Source organism: Drosophila teissieri, chromosome 3L (assembly GCF_016746235.2).
Source record: "Drosophila teissieri strain GT53w chromosome 3L, Prin_Dtei_1.1, whole genome shotgun sequence".
Lineage (NCBI taxonomy): Eukaryota > Metazoa > Arthropoda > Insecta > Diptera > Drosophilidae > Drosophila > Drosophila teissieri.
The window spans coordinates 61,301-85,028 of NC_053031.1; the positions used below are offsets into that span (position 1 = coordinate 61,301).

A 23,728-nucleotide genomic window follows, 5' to 3' on the forward strand; every position below is an offset into this window, starting at 1 on the left:
TTGAACATTCGCCAGCGCAGATACATTTTCCTCGACTGCCTTAGCGTTGATAAAAGTTTTTCGCCTTATTCATGCTTTTCTCAGCCTTAGTCAGCGAGCATATCAGAAAAAATGCGATTCCTTGTGCAAGTCAAAACAAGATACGGCTAGAAAGAATTTTTTTTTGGAATTTTCTTGTTAATTTATATCGATCTTAATATTTTTGATATTCGCACTTCCACCAACGGGGAGTTGAAGAACATGACTACAAGGTTCTCTCTTGTTTCATTTAATTATTAACAAAAATTTGAAAGGTATTCCGCTTTAATACCGTAAGACCCACATTAAAGCAGTTATTACTGTCGCCACATTAAACTCACTTTACCCAATGTCTGGAAATGGGGACGATAACGTGACCCCTGTTCGTTCCCCCCCAAATCAAAGATGTAGTACTGAAACAAACTGTTAATCGGTGGATATGATAACTGATTAGTGCCATAAGCTAGCTTTCAATTTGCAATTTTGGTGTGTAAAGTAAATACATAATGTTGGGCAAACGATTGATATACGATTATAGCAAATAAAATTCTACTCCAATATCAACACAGGACAAGGAAAGGCATTTTGCACATCTGTTTGAATTCCTTTTTTCACTCTCTTTTTTCGGCCAGACATGGTTGGGCAAAGAAAAAGTAAGTACATACCCAAATATAATAAAAAGAAGGGGAGAGTCAGCAGGAGTACGGCGCAGGGATGTGCTATGTCTGCTTGTTTATAGGAAAAGGGGCGAGAGGTGCCCAATGGGCAAAGGTTACTAACACTGCGCGCACATCGACCTTGGTGGCAGACAGCGCTGATTTCCAAGCCTAGCGTATTGTTACATCGAGAGTGAAACACAAAACTGCCAAAAAATTGACATAACTCATGAGGAGCTGAAGGGCCGTTTTTCGCGATCTAAGTACACCGGTCTATATATGTATATATATGTTTCTCGAAGTAAACAAGAAGTCAAATATAAAATAATATATGTTATCCACCTTATACATATGTATGTACCAAACATAATATATTTTAAATAAATAAAAAAAATGTATATAATAAATTTAAAATAGTAAAAACGAATTCCTAAATTGGTTGATCTATATTTACGTTAACACCAAAATCAAGGTAAATTTCCATTGGATTCACCAGCCCTGAAAGCGAGTCATACGGTTCCGGATGGAAATGCAAAATATTCTTCTAAAGAAATGAAAACACCTAAAATTAAACTTGAACTGATACGACTTATGCACATATCAGTGAGGTGGGCAGTTCAAAGCCATCACGATGCTCCAAATTATTATCGCGGTGCAGCGAAAAATTCACAGTCACCGTCGCCAATAAAGATCAGTAATTATACAACCGGAGCGCGTTGGAGACGAACGACGAGGTCGTGGGTCTTATCTTATCACCACCTGTATTGAGGCCCGCCCTCGAATGATGCGGATGACAGCATCCAAAGATAACGTGGTCCGCTATTTTCGGCCGGGATTGGACCTATGCGACGACCTATGCTGATGACGGGAGTCTGCCGCTGATATGGTGCAATGCAAGGCTCCAGTCGGGGGTATAAAAGACCCAGTTTGGGTGCAGTCAAGACAACAGACTTTAGGTGTTGGTCGTTGAGCGAACCAAAGCCGGAGCAGTTGAAGAAGAAAATAATAGGAGCGAAAGGACCTAGGATGAAGTTGACCCTTGTGATACTGGCCCTCGTTGGCTGTGTGGCCGCCTTCAGCGTGCCCACACAGAAGGTGAAGATCGCCGACAAGACCTTCCTGGAGAAGCAAAAGTTCCTCTTCGAGATCGTTTACCGCATGGATGAGCCCCTCATGTTTGAGGAGTGGATTAAGATGGGCCAGAAGCTAATCACCGACAAGGCTCAATACGAGGTGAGTGTATCAAGGACTACAGTTTCTTTTAAAACCCTAGCAATGTCCTTCTACTTCCCCCAAGACTTTCGATTTTTACATGGAGAAATTCTGGGAATCTTACAAGCTTGGAGCCCTGCTGCCCAAGGGAGAGTTTTTCGGCGCCCTGGTCAAAACCCACCACAAGCAGGCATACGGTCTGTTCAACTTCTTCTACTACGCCAAGGATTGGGAAACCTTCGTCCGCAACGTCGCATGGGCCCGCATCCACGTAAACGAGGGCATGTTTGTCTACGCCCTGACTCTGGCCGTCCTCCACAAGCCCGAGTTCGAAGGTCTGATCCTACCCCAGATCTACGAAATCTTCCCCCAGTACTTCTTTAACAGCAAGTTCGTGTACGCGGCCGAGAAGTTCGACTATGAGGTCTTCAGCAAGCTGATCATGTACGAGAAGGAGTACAAGGACATCCTTTACAAAGACTACAGTGAGTTCACCGGCAACTTCTATTTCTATACCAAGGACTGGAAGACATGGCAGTGGTACAAAATGATGGGTCTGGACCAGGAGTGGTACGTCGAGGACAAGTACTTCCTGCGGGAAAACTTCGCCCAATTTGTGAACGATCCCAAATACGTTGATGTTGTCAAGGGCCTAAAGAAGTTTTACATGCCTGTCGACTACACCCGCGACATTGATTTCTTCAACGATGAAACCAAGATGTCCTACTTCACCGAGGATCTTGGCTGGAACGCTTACTGGTACTACCTCAACATGGACTACGCTTTCTTCTTAAACGGCAAGCAGTTCGGATTGGACAAGGACCGTCGCGGCGAGTACTGGATCTACAATGTCCAACAGATTCTGGCCCGATACTACCAGGAGCGCCTGGCCAACGGCTTCGGCGAGATCCCCGAGTTCTTCTGGTACAAGCAAATAGAGTACGGCTACGATCCCCAGCTGATATACTACAACGGCATCGGCTACAGCTACCGCAAGAACTACTACGACTTCTACACCTACGGCAATTTTGAGATGTATAACCAAATCCAGAACTTCTTCAGCCGCATCTACAAGGTACTAGAGACAGGATTCTACAAAACCGCCGACGGTCAGGTGTTCGACCTCCACAAACCCGACGCCATTAAGATTGTGGCCAACTACCTGCAGGGCAATGCTGACACCTTTGACAAGTACTTCTTTAACTACTACTACATGCTGGCCCATATGTACTTCGCTGATGTGGACTACACTGACATGGAGGTGTTCCCTAACATTTTCCTGAACTTCGAAACCATGCTGCGGGATCCCTTCTTCTACACCTTCTACAAGAAGTTCACCGATGTGTTCTACACCTTCAAGTACTACCTGAAGCCGTACACCCAGAAGGATCTCTTCTACGAGGGCATCACCATCAAGGATGTGAGCGTCAGCAAACTGGTAACATACTACGACATAGTGGACTTCGATGTGACCAACTTGCTCAACGACAAGATGACTTTTGTCGACGGCCAGTACGTATGGGACAAGGCTCTGTTGGCCCGTCAGGCCCGCCTTAACCACAAGCCCTTCAACTTTGAGTTCACCATCGAGTCAGACAAGGAGCAGAAGGGAGTGGTCCGCGTCTTCCTGGGCCCCAAGTTCGACGAATACGGCCGTGTGATCCCACTGGACTACAACCGAAAGAACTTCGTGCAGATCGACAGCTTTGTGTATCCCTTCAGTGTCGGTACCAACAACATCAAGCGCAGCTCCAAGGAGTTCAGCTGGACCGCTGAGGACAGGATCACCTACACCGAGCTCTACAAGTACGTGATGCTGGCCAGCGAGGGCAAGTATGACTTCCCCCTGGACATTAGCGAGCCCCACAACGCCTTCCCCGACCGTCTGGTACTGCCCAAGGGATGGGAGCAGGGCATGCCCATGCAATTCTACTTCTTTGTCTCGCCATTCGCCGAGGAGTACGAACAGTTCTCTAACTTCGATTACACCTACTCCTCGGGAGTTGGCTCTGGCACCCGATTCGTGGACACTAAACCCTTCGGCTATCCCTTCGACCGGCAGATCGATGAGTCCGACTTCTTCGTGCCCAACGGCTTCTTCAAGGATGTCAAGGTGTACTACGTCGACACTTTCGCCAAGTACTTTGAGAAGAAGTACGCCCAGTTCGGCACCTTCGACTACTCCATCGAATACTAAGCAACACTGGATCTAGCTCTTAGCACACATTAACTTTAACGAATTGCCATGTCGCATGCAAAAAAAAACCAATACCAAAAAAAATATATGAAAACGAATAAGAAATAAAGATATACTAAATAATTAACTATTCATTAATTTTGTTAGCCATGCATATCTTTTAAAATCGAACAGCTTGCTCGCAACAATAACAAGCCGTGTGTAATATTATTACCTTAACTGTATTTTCGTAAGCAAAATTTTTCGTTTATGAGGATTTGTAATATTTTGGGATCACCTGAAACACAAAATGTCTTTCGTACTAAAAAAGAAGTAAAACCGTCTAGTGGCATATGGGTTAATGCCTGTTAAACGGCTCCCGAGTCAAATTGAAACCGAAAACTGGACGCTGGGGTCCTTTTTCTTCTTCGGTTCTTCGGTGTTTCCCTTGGTGAAAAAAAAGAAAAAGTGTAAAAAAAAACGCTCTGCCCTGGAAGCTAGTGGTTAAATACTGAAGACATAAGGGCGAGGTCCTTGGGCAGGAAACGGCAAGGGTTCGTTAAACTTTTAACGCCAGCTAAGTCTGAAACGAGTCCTGATTCCTGTCTGCCTTATGCCGCTCTTGGTCCTTGTCTGCGGCTCTTTTAGGAGGCGTATGACGATGGAAGAGAGGGCAGCTCGTGCGTTGCTTTCTGGCCACGCACAAAATATCGACGCACTTTTGAAAAGTCTCTGGGTCCCCCATTTGTATTTGGTGCGTCACTCCTGCCAGCTTGTGGGTATCGTCTGGCGGTGAGACGCAGGAACAACGAAATGTAAAAAAGAAACGTAAAAAAAACAAAACTGCCTGAAGCAGCAACCACCACAAACAACATCAGCATCGAATGAAGTGCAGAGGAGAAGACTATGAAGTGGTATGATGTGGTGGCAACCCAGTCAAAGACCTAAACAAAAAACCCCTCGCCTCTTGTCTGTGTGCGTATGCTCTATCCTCTCAAGAGTTTTGTCTAAAACTCCTTGGACTTCCTGGTGCGTAAGCAGGCAGTCGTGCACTTCATTCAATTCAAATTACTTGAGCTTGTCTTGGGGGCAGCTCCTATTTTAATTGCTCCGCGGGCGGAGGTAGCTTAACCAATAAGTTATTAACATTTGCCTAAACTCTCCCCCGTTTCGTTTTCATTTTTTCAAGCTTCAATGTATATTAAAAAAAATATAATTAACAAAATAGAACACTAAGTGGAGTTCCTCGACTATCAGATACTCGTTACTGGGCTAGTGGGAGTGGGAAAAAAATGTTAATATTGTTTTGGCAGATCAATAGAAAGTGCCAAAACAAATAAAATATTTACAAACTCCAAACCGTCAGTGGGAAATATTTGTGAAGTTCAAAAAATAACTTTCGTTTTACGAAATAAAAACGCTGCGTTCGCGCCAAAAATGAAACATTATGAAGCACACAACTCCGAGTTCATCACCATCCAGCAACGATGAAGTGTAGAGCACATGTGGCTTCTTCCGTCCCAAAGCCCCCCTTAACCCGCTTCTACTCATCTCCACGTCATTTTGCTGCACGCATTTTGTGTTTTGTTTGCTCTTCACAAATTAGCAGTCGACGACCCCAATACAAGTTTACGACCTGAGAATGGAAAAGCAGGCAACCACTAGCTCAAAAAGCACGAATTCGGGTTGCAGGGGGTACCGGTCCGATTCCCGTTTTATTCTCACCTTACGGCTTTTTGGTTGAATGGCTGGCTGTCCAGACACCAATGAACTTAACTGAAGAGCTGGGAAGCTTAAAAGCCCCGCAGGCCAGTCCTTTCCGCCTTCTTGCACGGAATGATGGTTGCCATAGTTTACAATCGTATACGCCACTACCTCGCTCACATAACATAATTTGCAGCTCAAACCGTTTGAAATAAACAAGCCAAGAAAAGCCTAATTGTGCATTCAATATTTAATAATTGTTATATTGCTACTCATGTTTTAAATGAATTGTTAGTATTTCAACCGTATCTATAGGCCCATCGAGAGATTGGCAGCTCCTCTTATTTTTAGGGGCTTCAGGTTTCTAGTCGGGAGTTTATCTGACATCTTTTGGCACTTGGTTTTCCGCATCCTGGCGAGTCTGTTAGACTGTTCCTGTAGCCCTGTTCTATGCAGTTATAATTTTTTTGTTCACTCTTGTCACTAGTGTGGCCACATTCGCACTAGGCTGGACATCTCTTTTACTATATCCCTGGCCAAACTGCAGCACCCACTTGGTTCTTGTCCGTTCTGTTTTGCTAGCGAAGCTCACTGCGCAGAGGAGTTTTCCCGCCAAATGCCTTGCAATGGGGGAGCGAAAAGCAAAATAAACCAAAGCGATCCGAATTCAACCGAACCATTCCGACTGCAGCAGACAATACCACATGGTAAGTCCTAGGTCGGTTACACAAACACCTCTGGTTCATGGCAATAAAACTGGCTTGACTCCACCACTAGCGCAGCACCACCAGACCAGAGGCCTCGCCGCATTGGAGGGCGGGAGTTTGAAATCCGGGCCCAGACAGATGCGGGCCGAGGATGAGGTTGCGTTGAGGCAACTCGCTCCCTCATTGTTGTTCTGCTGTTCCACCGTTTCAATATTAAAATCGACAAACGAAAATCATCAGCAAATTGTGTGCACTGCACAAAATGAGGAATGTGGAACATCATTTTAATATAGTGTATCTGATTTTTATCATGATATTTAGTCCAGCTCCTAGGTAAAGCACAAAACCAAATAGAAAAAAATGTACATCACTTTATAACATCTACAATAAAGCGATTTTTACGCCAGATACAATTTGGATATCAAAATCATTAACTGCATTAAAATTATATTATGGGAATTTTTGCGTTGCCGTGCTTTTCCATCCGTTCCATTCTGCCCCCGCACCGAATCCGTCTCATTCCCATGTTCTCGCTCCATTTGAATGTGAATGAACCCGGCCAAGGACAATGATCTACGACAGCTCAGACTCGCAATCAGACCATCGGGGTTTAGAGCCCAGGTCCACTTCGAAAACCACGCCCCTACCCAGCCAAGATTTTCCCTCTTATTTTCGTGCGCGATTTATTTGGCCGAGGGTTGATTTTTTACGACTGCGGCACCGGGTAGCAGAAGAGAAGGAAGCAGCCGACGTCATTGACATTGCGAATTTGACGAGGGCAAAGCGGTAGAAGCAGGGAAAGCAGGAACGGCAGACAAAACAAAACAAATCGTAAAATTTTTACCACTCATACCGCACTCTAGCAGCAGTCTGTCTCGAGCTTAGAAAACTTTGGGTGAAGAGCTAGCTGGATGCTGCAGACAGACAGAAGGGGGCCCCCAAAACATGGAAAAAAGCATTGTCAAACGAAAGTGAACGATTCACGTATTTGCGGGGTTACTTCAACTGGGTATTGGGTTAGTATAGGGTGTTACCGAAAGCGTGGTTATGTTTCTTACCATAAATATTATTCTTTTGGTAATATAAAATTCCTAATGTATATTTTCCATGCAAAACATGATAAATAACGCAAACTCCGTAATTATTTATCAGTAAAATTCTTTAAAAGATTTAAACTTTTTGAAATTCAAAAGGCGTTTAAACTTTCTCTCTCTCTGTTTAAGCAGCGATTGTCGTAAATGTCCTACGGCTACCTGCAGCTGGGTTCGTTACGTTACTACATATTTAGTGACAAGACTGAGCCCCATAAAGCATCCAACTACCACTGTGATCGTAAGAGTCTCCCTTAATGTCTGCAAAGCGATCCGTGAAAACAAAGCTAACCCTGACTCATGTGGTTGTTGATTAAATCCGCTGTTTGTTGTAAGACCAGTTAGTGTCTCTCCTTCCCGTTTGCCGAATACTACAATTTTGCACCTGCCTTCGATGTGTTGTTTTGCACCTGCCCCACCGTAATCATCATTCGCGCATGCGGTGGAGTTAAAAGCACTGCCCACTGCCTCTGGGTTGGGTTTGTTTATTGGTTTTCCCGTTGTCGAGATTATTTATATGTGTAGTGGCAGGGATGCCAAATGCAGGGACAGTTCAATGTCCTCTTTGGTCAATGGGATTAGTCATTCTCTGGAGAGAGCCAAACCAGAGCATTAACTGCTCCTGAAAGACAGCATATAACTGCAACTAAGTCTTAGTATTAATGGACTTAATAGTCTAGTAAGTAGTTTTAACAAACTTATCTTATCGTTTGTAATTAATAATCAGTTGCTCTTAATTATTCCCGGTGCTATTAGTGGAAAATGGTACACTAGATTCGTTAGAAGGTAGAAATAAGCGTTTCCCACTAAATAAAGAATATATTCTTGATCAGGATCAATTGACGTCAATTCTTGAAATTTCTACTTCGCACTGCATCTAGATAAGTATCGGGTTTTTAATAGTCCAATAACTTGACTATATTTAATATTCGGAGGTATCTCATGGTTGATCACTTAAATAACCCATCCGTTAAACCATTTTCTTTTTGACTCCTTGAAACCGAATGACAATCCACCTTAATGCAGCCTCTAAGGTCTTACTATGTTTTAATTTGCATGCTAAACCAGGCTTTGATTGGAGTGCAACCCTGAAATCCACCACCCAAGGAAACCAGAAACCAAAGAACAGAGCCAGAGCCAGAAGAAACAGTTGCAGACGACGTCGAACAATTCACGCAGTTGCACTTCAAAAATCCCAGAAGCAGTGAAGCATATATTCCCGCCAAACAGGAGCAAACGAAAACCAATGACAGACTGTCAAAACACAGGCCGAGTGAGCCAAATGCCAAGGACAAACAAAGACGCAGACAAGTCGCAGCCGAAAGTACTTTAGCTACATCGATAAGAGTTTATTGAAAGAAAAAGTGAGGTTTAAAGATGACAAATAAGCGATTACCAAAACAAATTTTTATCGACTTATAATACGAAAACCTAAATTCCTCGTGTTAAAACTTGCAAAGGACTCACAAGACTTTTATTCTAGATTTAATACACGTCTCCAGGCCAAATTGCTTAAGCTGTGAAATATCAATAAAGAATTTAACTTGGAATAAATCAGAATATGTTTGATATCCTTGAGGTAAGGCGGCGTGTCCAGTTGTCGGCAACCGGGACGAATATCGATGGATGTTTTACTTATTCGGTGCGCCGACCTAGACATTGGAGACGACGTATTTTGCTTCTACTCCAAGTGATTTGTGTGGGAGCAAAGCCTTTCTGCCAGACGACAGCCACGAAATTATTGCTCTTCGGCTTCGTCCGACCCATCCACTGAACAAAAATGTACGTGGGTCTGAACTTTGACCCGCAGACGTTGCTGGCCCTGCGTCTATGGATGCGACATTTTGCGAAATTCCCCCAAACGCCGCCTACATCGCACGTTAAATTTTATGACGCCTGTGTGTGCTATTGGCATTGTTTGGCACATCTAAATAGATGGCTCTCTAAAATAGAACGATACGCAATCTTAATTTCTAGCGAAATCGGGAGTGTCACTTATGGGTTTAAAGGTTATATAAAGGTTCAAGTTTAAATGCAGCGGGTAAAAAAATGTAACTATCTGACCGGTTTGTGGACGTGGTCAAGTAAAATGGTACTTCTAAAATGTCGTGTTTGACTCGAAAATCATTTCTACTTAAATAGATTTTTCACAATGAAGCCAGGTTTTTACTCAAAAACTCTAAGGATCTAAAAAACGGCTTGTCAGTCCCTTTAAGTTAATTATAAAGATTCAAGGGGTTACCAGAGAATTTTTATATTCCACTTTGGTGACTCACAAAAGAAGCCATTTATATTTTATTTTGCCCATTGAGTCACATATGTACATATGTCCGCCCAGGGACTCTGATCGTGGGTTAACAACCTTTTAAGTCATGCGTTGGCTGTCTGACCCACCAGCGAAAGTCTATATTTCACCCATTCTACAGTAAACCATGCCCGCTTAATGTGACCGCATTCTGATCGCAATAAAGTGGTGGCATCTGTTATATATAAAACCATCAACACGAGACGCAATATTTTACCTTCTTCTGCGCGCCCTTCCACGGGAGCTTCTTCTGGTAGTGCATCGCCCTTTGATTATTCCTTCTTCTTCTTGTAGTCTTCCCGTTTCACTTGCTTGCCAACGTTACCCATATGTATCTAAGAAAAACATTAATAATTACGACTCGGCCAGATTCGAGTTCGAGATTCTGCATCTTCCTAGCGTATTTTTTCTCACATGTTTTGGCGGGCCGCGGAGAGAGATAGACCAAGGTTGTGGGACCGAAACGGGGAGACTGGGAACGTGGGATGGCGCAGAGGCGCATAAAAAATACCCAAGCCGCAGACAGTGCAAAAACAACAAGGAGAAGAATGCAGAAAGGATGGGGAATTTGAGAAGGGGTGGAAGGGGGAAGAGACAACGACAGAAGACCCAAGGCAGAGGTCCAAAAAACAGAACAGAACCAGATGGAAAATGGAATGGAATCGAAGCGCAGTTAAAGGAAATTTGCTCTATACGTTTATGTGTGTTTGTTTTTCTGTCTGGGCACCAAACACACTCATAAACAATGATGAACGGGGTGAATGGACGCAAGGTGACGTCGCGACGCAGTCGAAGCCGCTGCTTCTGCTTCCTCACTGGGTTGGCGAATTCGGGCGTACCTTATAACCTTCTAAATACAAATTAATTATCTTTTAACAAAACTGATAAATAACTTACTTTACCTTAAAATAACATAAAATAAACACATAACATAATACAATAAATAAAATTGAAATACTGATCAATTATGTAGAATACGTTGAACTCTACCACATTTTCGCGAAAAGTGTTCTCCAAATTATTGCATTAAGCGCCACAATGGGCGTGGCACTTGGAGACTTAGAGCAGAGGTCGGGAATGGAGAGTTGTGGCATAAAAATGAAGAAGGAACAAAGAAACCAGCGGGAGAAGTTTTGGTTCAATTCAGTTCATTTCGTTTCGTTTCATTCTGCTCTACTGGCGTCTTTCAGTGCCTCTTTGGTTATTTGTTTTTGTCTGTTTTGCTTTGATCCCCTTATTCTGTCTGGGGGCACATTCGTCTTGTTTTTCCGCTCATTGCCATTGCACCACACTTCGCCCGCCATTTGGCATTTCTTACTCCACGTTCTCAGTACTATCCCATCAAATTTAAACAAATTTGCAGAGTATCCTACTATTACTTTTCAAGGAATCTAGTATATCCTTTTACTCTACGGGTATTGTCACTTGAAAAAGTATAAGGCGAGAAGTGGTCGGGACTGCATTTTACTGTAGTGAAACTAAACTTGCCTTATTACATAGACTTGTTCTAGTATATTTTTAAATGTGTAAGTACATATGTATGTACATACATACTGCTGATTCCCTGCAGTCTTCCCGAGTTTTCCTTGCTCTTTCGTCTGCATTATGCCCTTTTCCCTTTGTTCACGTAATGGTAAACCACTAACACCGTATTTTCTACGGCAAGCTCGTAGATAAACAAGCGCACAGGTACAGATACACCCACACAGGAATTCAAAATACGCGGGCCTTTTTTTCAGTTTTCCCTTTTTTTTGTTATGATGCGAATTGTGAGAGAGCTCCGAATGCGAAAGAGAAAAACAAACGGGAGTATCGGAACTCTCTGCGCTGGATGTAATTTACAAACTCTCATATTTGGCATTTTATTTACCATTTAAGTTCGTTTCTTTACTTATTTTATTAGTTGTATTTTATTGAATTCTCCAATTGAATGAAATGACCAATGAGCTGACAGCCGAAGACGTGCAGATGATGAGCAGTAAATTAATGGCTGATTGCCACGTTCCCTGCTATTTTTTTTTAACTATCCATCTTCGAGTGCAAAGTGTCGTAGAAATGGGGCTTCAGTGGTACCAAGAGTGGCGTGTGTAAATGCCAACATTTTGACATTTAGTTTTAGTACATTCATAATTCAGTACTCATTCATTCGTTACCTCAACTTTGTCCCGTCAATATACCGAAAACCCATTTTTGGACTAGGTACAACATAGTGCATCATCGGATTCAGAATCTGACTCATATTCGTCAGTCGAATATATGGGACAAGAGCCTGAGAATGTCGACTGCAATTCAGTGAAGAAGAATCTCTGCTCGTCCTCTGTAACTTCCATTTCTACATCTCTGTAGCGCCTAGGTGAACCGAAGTTTTGGAGGTGCATGGCTCTATTGACTAAGACCTTCAAATGGATCTCCTCCCGCTCCTGGCAGACCCTAAGTCGTTTGTATTCTTTCTTGTCTCCATAAGTCTTGCACTTCTTGAACATCAATCGAGTGGATTTTGCCTTGAGCTCTTTTATAATAGCATTCTGGGTATCAATAGCGTTGACCACCTCCAGATATTCCTTGTACATTGCCTGCTGCTCTTCATCGTCCTCATCGCTCTCATTGAGGAGCTCAAAGGGATCCTTCTCCTCCACCTCGAACTCATCTTCCACTTCAACGTCCTGTTCGTCGTCTTCGCTCTCTCCCTCAAGATCTTCGGCGGCTTCCTGTCCTTCATTTTGCACATCATCAACGTCTCTAGGGGCTTCTTCTTCCTCCACATCAGCCATTGTATCGGGTGTTAGCTACCGTTTGCCGCTATATATTATAAGCGGTGCGGGGGTATTAAATTACATAGTTATGAAATACTTTAATGAAACAATTTTGATATATAAATCGAATATAAATTGTTGTTGTACATGTATCATGTGCTCAACGAAAACGTAAACCTACGCGCTCCTCCTCACGGCCAGTAAAAACTTAGTTTGTTGCGCACAAAAAATTTTTATTCCTCCAGCGCGCCATTTTTTCCTCTTGTTGCACGCATTTCCGTTTCCCTCGTTACTTGCTCATTTCGTATTATAAATTTTTTTTTGTTTTTTACCATGAAAGCTGTTGCGCTGTCAACGCCCTTTTTCTTTCCTTCTACAACCTCCTCTCCGCTATTTTACGCTTTTATTGACACAGTGATTTCATGTGGCTAAGTCCGGTGGATTACGCTTCACGGCGCACCACTCGGCTGCTCCTCCGCGTTCGCATTAATCATAGAAATGCTATGCCCCAACTACAGAATGCAGTTTAATTTGGCATGAAGTGCATCTCGCGGCAGGGTCGTTTCATGGTTCCACCAGTAGTTAAGAAGTTTATAACCGATAACAACCTGTAAGCCAGTAAAGCCAGGCTGCGTATTTGATGACTGGCCCAACGACACAAGTTGCTCTTTTAATGGCGTCATATTTTTATGGCTGCATCCAAAGCAATACCATCACACTGAATGCATTGAATGGCATAATACATCTACATAATTTGTACGCAAATTTTGGCTACAAAAGTTGGCATTGTGTGCAATGACAGACAAAAATGCAGCGAACAATGTATGGCATAGAAAACGAATAGATTACGATATAGAGATACAGCGCGATTTAAAGTCGGTTTGTGTTCTGTTAGTTAACCTTACATTTCTGTTTTATTTTTGGCGTAATTGCCGCAACCAATTGCTCGCGAGTTTCTGAAAGTGACAGTTGGATCAGGAACGAACACCCAGTCATGTCACGATTGCCCGAACCTTCTTATGCTGGCCAAGAACGATGTTGAGGGGGCAGAGCATCACTATCCTCTTGGTTTCCTCGCCCATATCAAAGTTGAATGCTTTCCATGCGCTCCATGTCAGATTACGCATACGTCACGTTAAACGCTTTAAAACTGCGCCATCCATTTTAAATCAAATACCAGGCACAGTTTAATTTACAAAGTTAAAAGAAAGCATAGGCCGCCCCTTTCCCGGCACAAACATCCTTTGATTTTTTTCGGGACATTTTATTCTTTTTTTTCGGATTTCTTTCAGTCCGTGAAAGTTGCATCAAGTTTTTCTTTTGCTCAGACTTTTGTTTTCTTTTGTCTTGCATCTTTTTTGTGCTATTGTTACAACGAAATAGGGGCTGTTTTTTGTTATGCCTCTACTGCATAAAATGGTTTCATTAAAAAAGTTGTAAACTTTTTCATTTAATTTAACTGCAGCAAACAACATCTTTTGTGCAGCATTTTTCCTTCTGAGCTTTTCTTTGCCCTCTCTATCGCCATTTTTTACTGCAACTATTTTTTAGAAAGCATCTGCTGTAAGCATTCAGACTCAGAGATAATCGACCCGGAGCCATCAGCTAGCTTTAATTTTTTTTTTAATGGGTTTCAATTAAACTTTTCCATTTCCATTCAATGTGAATTTTGCTTTCACAGCAGGTGGCAAATAAAAGTCTGATTTGTGACAATAAGGGCTGACTAGAGTATTGCTGCGTACTACAGCTGCAATTTGTGACCCTCTCCAGGTTGTTGTGTGTTCACCCACATTACCCGTATATTTTTTGCTGAACTTTTTACAATGGTGTGGATGTTTGTTTTAGAACGTTGCCACGCCCACACTTTTGAAAAATAGTTTGATTTTGTATCAGCTAAATAAACTGGTATCTTATAGTCGAGGACCTCGACTTTTAACTTTTAATTTAAAATGGCCTTTAAACCGTATTTTTAAACCACTTCATTACTTTGTGTCTTCTAGCGGAGCTTGATTTCCTTTCTTGTTACTTTTTTTAATCACCCATCATTTCTAGAACACAATTCAACAAGGTACATAAAAACAGGTTCATATGAGGGTGTGATGAGGATAGGTTGTACTGAGACCACACCCTCCCCGAGGAACCCGTCATCATGTGGCACGACTACATGTCGTATTTGTAATATTTAAACACAACAGCTCAGCAAAGGTTGACAATCTTTGCCATTAGACGGGCGTAGCGATGCATTTTGACATGAACAAGGGATGGATGCGAAGGAAGGAGGTGGAAATGTGGGCTGAGCAGACCCAGAGGGAAATTCAATTTTCGCACAGAGGGGCAAACAAAATAACAAAGACGTTGGAACACTAATAACAACAACAATTATAAGCTGCTTAGAAGCTAGCGATGCGTAAGTGAAGAAATGCTTTGTAATTCCACATGATGTGCTGTGAGGTAGGGTCCCCCCAGGTCGAAATTAGTGCGCTAGAGGGGTGGCAATAAGCCACTTTCTTGCTTTATTATCAAGGAATGCGGCTGCCTTTGCCACTAGCCAATACGACAAGGCCGCGCACAAATAAATGCTCTCGTGTTTAATTTGAGATATATAAATCCGCTAGCCAACAATCATCTACATATAATGATATGTTTAATATAAATAACAAATTTTCTTTCCTTAGGTACAGACTTCAAAAGAAATGTTTATGCTGTATTTTGGCCAGAATGTCCGTATATATTGCTTTTATTTTACTATGAAATGTGTCATGTTGACTGCGTTGAAATGTCACTCATGCGGCATAGTAAAGAGTTTTTCCAACGTCAGAGATGCTTCTACAACAAATACAGAAATCCCCCAGATAGTTCTTACATTGGTGGCCAACAGAGAAGTGCAGAAGAAATTCTTTTGCTACTTTGGATGCCTAATAGGCACATTTAAATCATGGAAATATTAAAAATATTCATTGTCACGAAGTTGACTTGTACAAAAATGTGAATCTGTAAAACTACTCCCAATCAAGAAGAAAATTAATTTGCTGTTGGTCATCCAAAAGTGCCTTGTCTTTTTTCACAGCATACCTAAAGAATGGGCCTAGTCAGCCTCAACCAACGTCACCCACAAACGCACTCCGGCGCATATTATGCATAAAGAACGGACGTTAAAAGTAATAGTAGACTTAGACGTAACCGTAGACCGGAACCGATAGGAATGTAAGGAGAAATAGAGAAAGCAGAGCAACCGTCGAATAATTTCTATCGTAGTAGAAGCCCACACATACAAATATAAATATATAGTAAAAATAGTATAGTTTTACTATGCTCTATTTACGTTTCCTTTTTCGGCCAAAGCGAAACAGCGAGAGAGTGGAAGGCGAGAGTGATATAGAATGCAGCAAGGGAAAAAATCGATCGATTTTTAAATGCATTTGGGTCACAGCAACCCCACAGTCCCCAACCCTTCAAACACACAACACCCTTTCCATGGGGCAACTGCATTCGCCCCCGAGAAAGTGTGTAAAAGTGTCTGTGTGTAAGCAGGAGGTTTGCTTCTGGAGATACAGCCGGAATGAAAATGTCAGCTGCCTTGTGCGCACGTAACTTATTTAATTCAAATCAAATATATTTTCGTTGTTTGGCAGAATGTGGGGAGTAGTGTTGAGATACTGAAAGAGCAAACCTCATACGTATTTGGTTTCTTTCATTACTCCTTCACGGACGATAGTGGCAAAAACAGTGCACTAAATTGGAGCACTGGGTACTACAATATTTTAAATAATCATAGACTAACATTGAAAGCGAGTGGAACATTTTTAAAAAAAATTCACAATGCAGATTCGAGTAAAATGAAAATGCCAACATAACTTATAAGCCAATGTGGTTGCATTTGGATTTTTACTTTCCCTTCGACGCACGGACATCTATCCCACTGGATTACCAATGCTAGACACGAGTCAAAAACATGTGCATTTTACGAGCAAAATGACAACTGGGAATCGGAAGAAAGAGGCGACACATTGTTAATATCTTGGGAAAAATCGTATGTATATAACTAGCTACACCCTCGGAATGATGATTTTACTCAAACACAAGTCCAAACCTACGTTGCAACTAATTTTACGTTTTTATTACATTCCTAATACGTGACGTGACGGAGCTTGCAAACATGGGCTAAATCATAGACTGAATCACGCGTGACCTATAAAATATTGAATACGAGCGCATATTGAAGCGCAGTATCAGGTTTAGTTTAGTTACTTTGGAATATCCTCAGGTTAGGTAATATAAGTTAAAACTGCAGCGGTCTTAGCAATGAAAAACCAGTACAATAATTCCCACATATGTACATATGTTCATCATTTCTCGCAAGAAGTAATGCTTCTTTTAAGTTTGAGTATATTGCCACGACTCCCGAGGATTTGACCAGGGAGGTGCATACGTTATTCTGTCGTTTAATTTTGTTTATTTCAGTTTTTGCGTCTGTTTGAGCATTAATCAATTCCGTAGTTTATAGCTTTTTAATTTCCGTATTAATTTTCTGGCGGCAAATAACTATGCATCAGGGCCACCTACAGTAGTCATTGTGTTCCCATCCTTCTCTTGCTATCCCATTTAATTTGATTCCCATTCTAATTATGTAATATCCTTCAGGGACCCGTAAACTGTACCTGTCACACCTTGAGAAGCCGCCTTTGCTGCATTCAGTATCTGGGTTAACGATAAATTACAAATGGTGTCAGGTCCTTGTTAGGGACCTTGCCACGTCCCAGCCACCTCAGACACATCGAAGGCCAGCTGGGTGCATGAGCCCCGCCGAGCTATAGTTTTGCTCGCCTCTAAGCGCTCGGTTGCTCGGTGCTCAGACTGGCCATGGTCTACTACCATCGTTACAGTTTCCACTGCTGCCTGCTACTCAGCCTCCCCACGAAATGCAGAGCCCAAAAGCAAAATAAACACCAGGGGCATCGTCAAAAAAAAAGAGAACGCTGTAGTCGGATTTCCTTGACTTTAAGATATACATACTTACTAAGCCAGTGGGAGTGCTGCGAAAATTTACAAAATTTTCTTGGCATTGCAATTCAATTTCCCACAGAAATGCTAAAATAGAATAAAAATCAGTAGATTTTTATAATTATGGGCCTGATAGCTTTCTGCTGTTTGTGTAGTAGTTAGTTAGTCTTTTACTTACGAGTAACATGTATAATTATAGAATTCATACAAAACTCTATTTCTGCAACAATTTATCATTGTCCTAATTAAATGTTTTTACTTAAACTCAAAATAAATTTAAATGCAATGCACACGTTTAAAAAAAATATTGAGACGATTTTTTTGATTTTACGTGATTTACTAGCTGTGCACATGGTACTCATACGCTTACGATAATAACTACGTTGAACGTTGCAAATTGCGAACGTGCCTATAAACCAGAAGCACATCTCCGTCCCTCTCTCTAGAACATTCGGCTGGGGTAAGCCTTACTAACCCCCAACGCCCGGCCAGACCAAACAGACCGCCCTGTCGCCCTACTTTTCGATAACTGGCAAGTTCCGGCCTTGATTTTCAGCAGTGACCCGCTTCTGTGTTTGTTTCTCCTCTATATACCCTTGCAGAGCGTATATTGATTTAAGTCAGAAGTTTAAAACGCAGTGAAGAAGACATTTGCGACCATATAATTATATGGTCAGTATTAACAGCTAAGCCGATATAGCCATGTCAGTTTCTACGCAAGCTGGTCTATCAGTTTAAAAGGTCATAGTTTAATTGTTTTGAATTATAAAGTTATTTTATTCAATGCCCACCAGAATTTTTTTAATCGAATCAATGAGAATTGATGAAGCAAGGGGAAATCATAAACAAACAAGTTAGCAAGGGATTGCAACTAGCTCTTTTCAAAATATTTTCTAAAAATGCAGGTCTCACTTAACCTCCCACCGAGAAGGATAAAACGGAAATAAATCAAAATGGATTTGAATTTGCGGTTTCCCACGATCTGATTGTTCCGAGTGTTTTGTTTGTGGCTGGCATGGGGTGAGAGTGAAAATCCAGTTCGGGAGGAACAAAGAAAACCGCCGGGCTTATCCTTCATATAGCGAATCAGGTACCCCGTTGCTGATTCGATGGGGCAACAAAAGAGAAACTTCTATCAAGAACAATAGAATTAATTCGAACTCTAGCCGTAGCTGAAGTTTGCTGGTGGGGAACATCACCGGCAGGCCGCAAATATATACACGCAGCAACTTTGTTAGATGGATGGATCAGGTAACTCTTTAAATCTAGAAATAGTTTAGGGTTTATAAGAGCTTATTTTGTGAAAAATTAATTCTTAAATAGGGAACGAAGATTTCTTTCTGATTTGCTTACGAACCCTATCCTTTTGTACCGTCGTTCCCATGTCGAGTTGCATAACATTGTTTGATGGAAAATAACATGTTCAGCCCAAAAGTGTCTTTAAACTTTCAAGCTGATACTTTCCTTTAGCTTTAAAGCAAAAAAGATCTAAAACCATTCGAGAACCATTTTCTCCTCGACCTAAACAAAATTTCAATTTCCCTAAAAAATAGGTCTACCTTAACTACTAAATATTTGTTCATGTTATACTCAATCTGGGCTGCCGACAAAGAAATACATATTCAATCAAAATTTTTTAAGCACTTGAAGAGACAATTTTCTTTCCACACAATTACTTCGATTTCGACCTCCCTCAGACTCAGTAAATCAATTTGATTATCTCATTTCTTGGCTATCTTACTGAAAATTCCTCACACTGCTGGCAATAATGTCCTAAGAATGCAGAGACTGCATTTTGGCATTGACTGCCTGACGGCAGCCCAAAGTGCGTATGAGTAATATCTACAGACAGCCCAACAGTAACAAAGTTCAAGGGATTTTTTTTCGGTAGTTAGGGAGTGATGACTGAGCCGACAAGCGGGCGGCAGATTGGAGCTGTCATGAAGTAAATGCAACGTCGCCAAACGCCAACGCCATCTTCCGCCAGTTCCCATCTTCATCATCATTGCAATCATCATCCCTATCATCATTGATGATGATGTTGCTCTTGTCTTTTGGAAATATCTTACCCTGTTATTTTATTGGAAGGATATACGCAATGTTTGAATGTAAATACATAGCAAAGAAACCCATTGTTTATTTTCATTAAAGAAAACTACACAAAAAAAACTAAAAAATAGTTTAGGGAACTTAAAAAAAAATTTGTTTAATTACTGATAGGATATCCTTAGAATCGTAAGATTTACCTTTTCGATTGCACTTCTTTTTTGTTTTATTTTTTAAGAAAACACAGACATAACGAGGAGACAGCTGAAAAGGAAATCGACGGACACGCAAAGTAAATAGTAACATACATATGTATTACTTGGCATTTATCTCGACTCTGAGCACTCTCCACCCTTAAGCCCCAGCCGCAACCCCATGCTTTCCATCTGTTCCACATTTAACGAGAATAATTGCAGCGACAGTTCGGCGCTACTGCACTTACCCCGGCAATGGAAACGTCAGGCAGTAACATTACCCCACTCCCTGGCGATGGAAAAAGTCTTTGAATCTCTTTGATGAAATATTGAAATTGTTGGATGCTGATGTCGGGTATCGTACTCGTATGGTCGGAATACTTGGGGTCCGGCCAACATTGAATCTCGACTGGGAGACTGGACTCGGATTCCAAGGGGTCTGTCACGTGGTGCCCATTGGATGGTCCGAACTTTTACCCCGGCGCTTGTTGTGCTTGTTGCGGCGTCAAGTAGATCGTTATAAATTGCTCAATTTTAGGAGAGCAAAGAAAATGCATTTTAGTGTAAATAAATAATGACTGTTTGCTCTCAGGCTCTTCATTATCTTGTGATATATGGCCAGTGACATTTAAACAGGAATCGGGCTTGAAAGGCTGTCAATGGTAAAAGAGAGCGACTAGTCTTGACGTCAGCTTAATGAAGGCTGGTCGAAAAAAGGAAAACGGGGACTGTATAGTTATAAACCGTGTCAACTGCGTATGGTTCCATATTTTTGTGGGGCAGCTACATTTTTGCTGTTTAAAATTCCTCGCAGCTGAAAACCAGTTTCAAGTAAGACGAACAATTTCAAAAATAATATGAGTTCCGGTGATAAGTACATTAATTAACTTGTCCGAAAATTCGAAGAAGAAAGCCTAACGGGAATTCACACTAATTCAATGAAGGTTAATATTTTACTTTATTTGTCTACTCGTCAACTCGTACTCCAGGTATACCTCCGCACGAATACATTAAAATCTTTACAAAGGAGATTAGACCGAATAGTAATATTATTAGGGGAGTTTCCATATCGCTGGCCCTTCTGCTGTTATTTCTTGCCCCAATCTGACGTTGGTAAATAACATTTATCTCCAAATTTTTCGTGGCTGACTCTTTTATCATTTCCCCTCAAGTTTTTATTTTTATTTAAATATCTCTTTAATGTACACATTTACTGTTCTTTGTTTTCAGCATTACAGAACTGTTCCGGTTTTCGTTTTGGTTTGAATTGGAACATTGTTTAGTTGTTATTGCTGCTAAGTGGAGAGAAAAAATCTTCGACCTTCTCAGAAGAAATGTTATAGGGCATAGGACTGTCAATAGTGCAATAGTTTTCAAGTTCAAAGCTTATTTTGCTATTTTTCAGACTACTTTTTATTAATTTGTAAATATCAATTGACATTGGTTTTTTGTTTTTCACAGTGTAGGTATTATAGATTTGACAGAAATGTTTAGGATGGGTGATAACACTGCATAAAAAATTCAAAATTTGATCAAATACAAATTTGTATAGTTTGGGTACTGGTAATTTAGTTATCAATGCTTTTAATACATTTATAATTGGAATTGTACCATGCAATTCGCACTGTGTTGTTGTTGTCACCGTTTCTTGTTTCCATTATTCATTTTCCATTTTCGTTGTATCATCGTAGTATTTATTTTTTTTCTTTTTTTTGCAAATGTTGTTTTGTATTCTTTTGCTGAGCAACAACACCAGAGTCCAAAGTCCATATAGCATCACGTTGTCAGTGTTGGTGCTGCTGGAGCTGGTACTTCTCTTTTGATTTTGCTGTTTTGGTTTCAGTTTTTTTACGAAAGTGGTAGAGCCACAAGCCCCGATAAAGTCAGGGGTGTGCTGGTGCGGTTGGGTGTTGCACACAATAAAAACGCCATAAAACGTGGAAGAATAACAACAGCAGAAAAAACAACAGATACAAAAAAATATGTAAGGAACCAAAATAACTGAAAAAGAATACAAGAAGTAACGGGTAGAAAAAAATGAGTTAAGAGAAAACCGTCCGTTTGGGCGTTCATATGGGCAAACACTTGAGCTCCATAGGTATTCTTGGTGTTGTTGGCTTTTATCGCGTCTTTTTGAGCTGCAAATTTGGCGCTTTTTAGCATTTCCCCTTGAAGCTGTCTCTGTTTATACCCGTTATTCGTAGAGTAAAAGGGTATACTAGATTCGTTGAAAAGTGTGTAACAGGCAGAGGGAAGCGTTTCCGACCATATAAAGTATATATATTCTTGATCAGGATCAATGGCCGATGTATTTTGTATTAGTCTTGCAAATTTCTATCGATTTGCCAAAAAAAATTTTGGCCACGCCCACTTTAACGCCCACAAACCGCCCAAAGCTACCACGCCCACACTTTTGAAAAATGTTTTGATATTTTTTCATTTTTGAATTAGTCTTGAAAATTTCTACTGATTTGGAAATTATATGGAAATTCTTGTACCGCTGTGCAAGTTTGTTTCAGATGTTTCCGACCGCACTTTTAAAAATTGTGTTGGTAGTTTCGGTTTTCATGTTATAAATTGTTTTGCAGAATTCTATTGATTGATATTCACTCTGCATTTCCAAATTTTTTCGAAAGCAACAATAAAAAATTTCAAACCTTTTTAGAAATAAGAGGATGTGACTACTTTTTGCGGCTTGTGGGCATATAAGTGGGCGTGGCCAACGGTTTTTTTCCAAATCGATCGGGAAAGACAAATAATTAATATGGGCGTAGCCGTTTTAAGCGCCCAAACATAAAGCTCCATAATTACAGCATAAGATCAAAATGGATGGAAACAGAAGGCAATTTGGCGGAATATGGCACGTTTTGTATCAACGCGAGAAAGTAGGTTTCTGCCATAGAACGTGACGGAAATTGAATTTCCTGTTCTTGGTTATGACACTTTTGCAAATTTAACGGCTGAATTCTGTCTTCTTATCATTCCATTTCGTTTCTGGAAGATACGAGTGAATGTGGGGCGAATTCATATTTGAATTAATGTCAGACTGGGCCTGGAATTAAGTTTTAATTAGAAGCTAACTACAGAAAGTTTCGAAACTGGAACTTCACCATTTGTGCCATCAGATTAAAGAACGTCCTGAAGATGGGGGTCTATTGATTGGGAATAAGACAGTTTTTGTTGAATCTGCCGAGTTTATAGATAGGTCTACTTTTGCATATTTAACATTTTCAGAATTCAGTTTCATTTTCACATTTTAATAATATTTCTATGATCAAAATTATTAACTTTATATAGTTGTCTTTTTATTAGGGAGGGATTTTTAAAAACCATTTTGAATGGATTATTTTTTAATTGAACTTTACTTTGGCTTACGCGCCCTACTTTTTTCTACTTTTCATTCTGTATATTGGGTGACCACAAGGCTTAAAGCTATGTGGGTGTAGGAAATGCGGACGGAGATGGAGAAATGTAAACTTTCTGTAAGGAAAATGGGTTGACGGTCGATAGCTGGTTGTTGTTAGATGTTGGTCGCGTTGGTGGCTTCAATTTCCTGGCAACTTCTTTCCTTTCCCGGTCAGCCAAACACCACCGCATGCTAATGTTATAAACTTTGCAATTATGGCATTTACTCTTATTTACCACTGTTGAGTTTGTTGTTGTTGCTGTCGGTCGTTATTGCCGGCGCACACGGGCCGCTTAAAATACGAGGAAAAACATAAAATCAAGGGGAAGCGAAACGGTCAAGAGAGAGTGCAAAGACGAAGTGGCGGAAAAAAAGAAAAATTGCAATGGATAACATTTTCGCCTGGCGCCACGTAGCCCCAGCTCTATTCTCAACCACCATTTTCACTTTACGGATCCC

At 41.0% G+C, this 23,728-nt stretch overlaps 2 protein-coding genes across 2 annotated transcripts; one reads left to right on the forward strand and one right to left on the reverse strand.

Annotated features, from left to right (window-relative positions):
• Positions 1–1,700: 1,700 nt before the first annotated feature.
• LOC122615631 (larval serum protein 1 gamma chain) lies at positions 1,701–4,083 on the forward strand. Its single transcript, XM_043790650.1, has 2 exons — positions 1,701–1,907; positions 1,972–4,083. The coding sequence occupies exons 1-2, from the start codon at positions 1,701–1,703 to the stop codon at positions 4,081–4,083; spliced, it is 2,319 nt and encodes a 772-aa protein (XP_043646585.1).
• Positions 4,084–11,755: 7,672 nt separating this feature from the next.
• LOC122615632 (pescadillo homolog) lies at positions 11,756–12,752 on the reverse strand. The gene has a single exon (XM_043790651.1). The coding sequence runs from the start codon at positions 12,638–12,640 to the stop codon at positions 12,065–12,067; it is 576 nt and encodes a 191-aa protein (XP_043646586.1). The 5' UTR covers positions 12,641–12,752; the 3' UTR covers positions 11,756–12,064.
• Positions 12,753–23,728: the final 10,976 nt, after the last annotated feature.

Coding starts and splice junctions, on each gene's coding strand:
- LOC122615631 (XM_043790650.1), top strand. CDS start 1,701: ATGAAGTTGACCCTTGTGATACTGGCCCTCGTTGGCTGTGTGGCCGCC. Junction 1,908..1,971: donor CCGACAAGGCTCAATACGAG/GTGAGTGTATCA, acceptor ACTTCCCCCAAG/ACTTTCGATTTTTACATGGA.
- LOC122615632 (XM_043790651.1), bottom strand. CDS start 12,640: ATGGCTGATGTGGAGGAAGAAGAAGCCCCTAGAGACGTTGATGATGTG.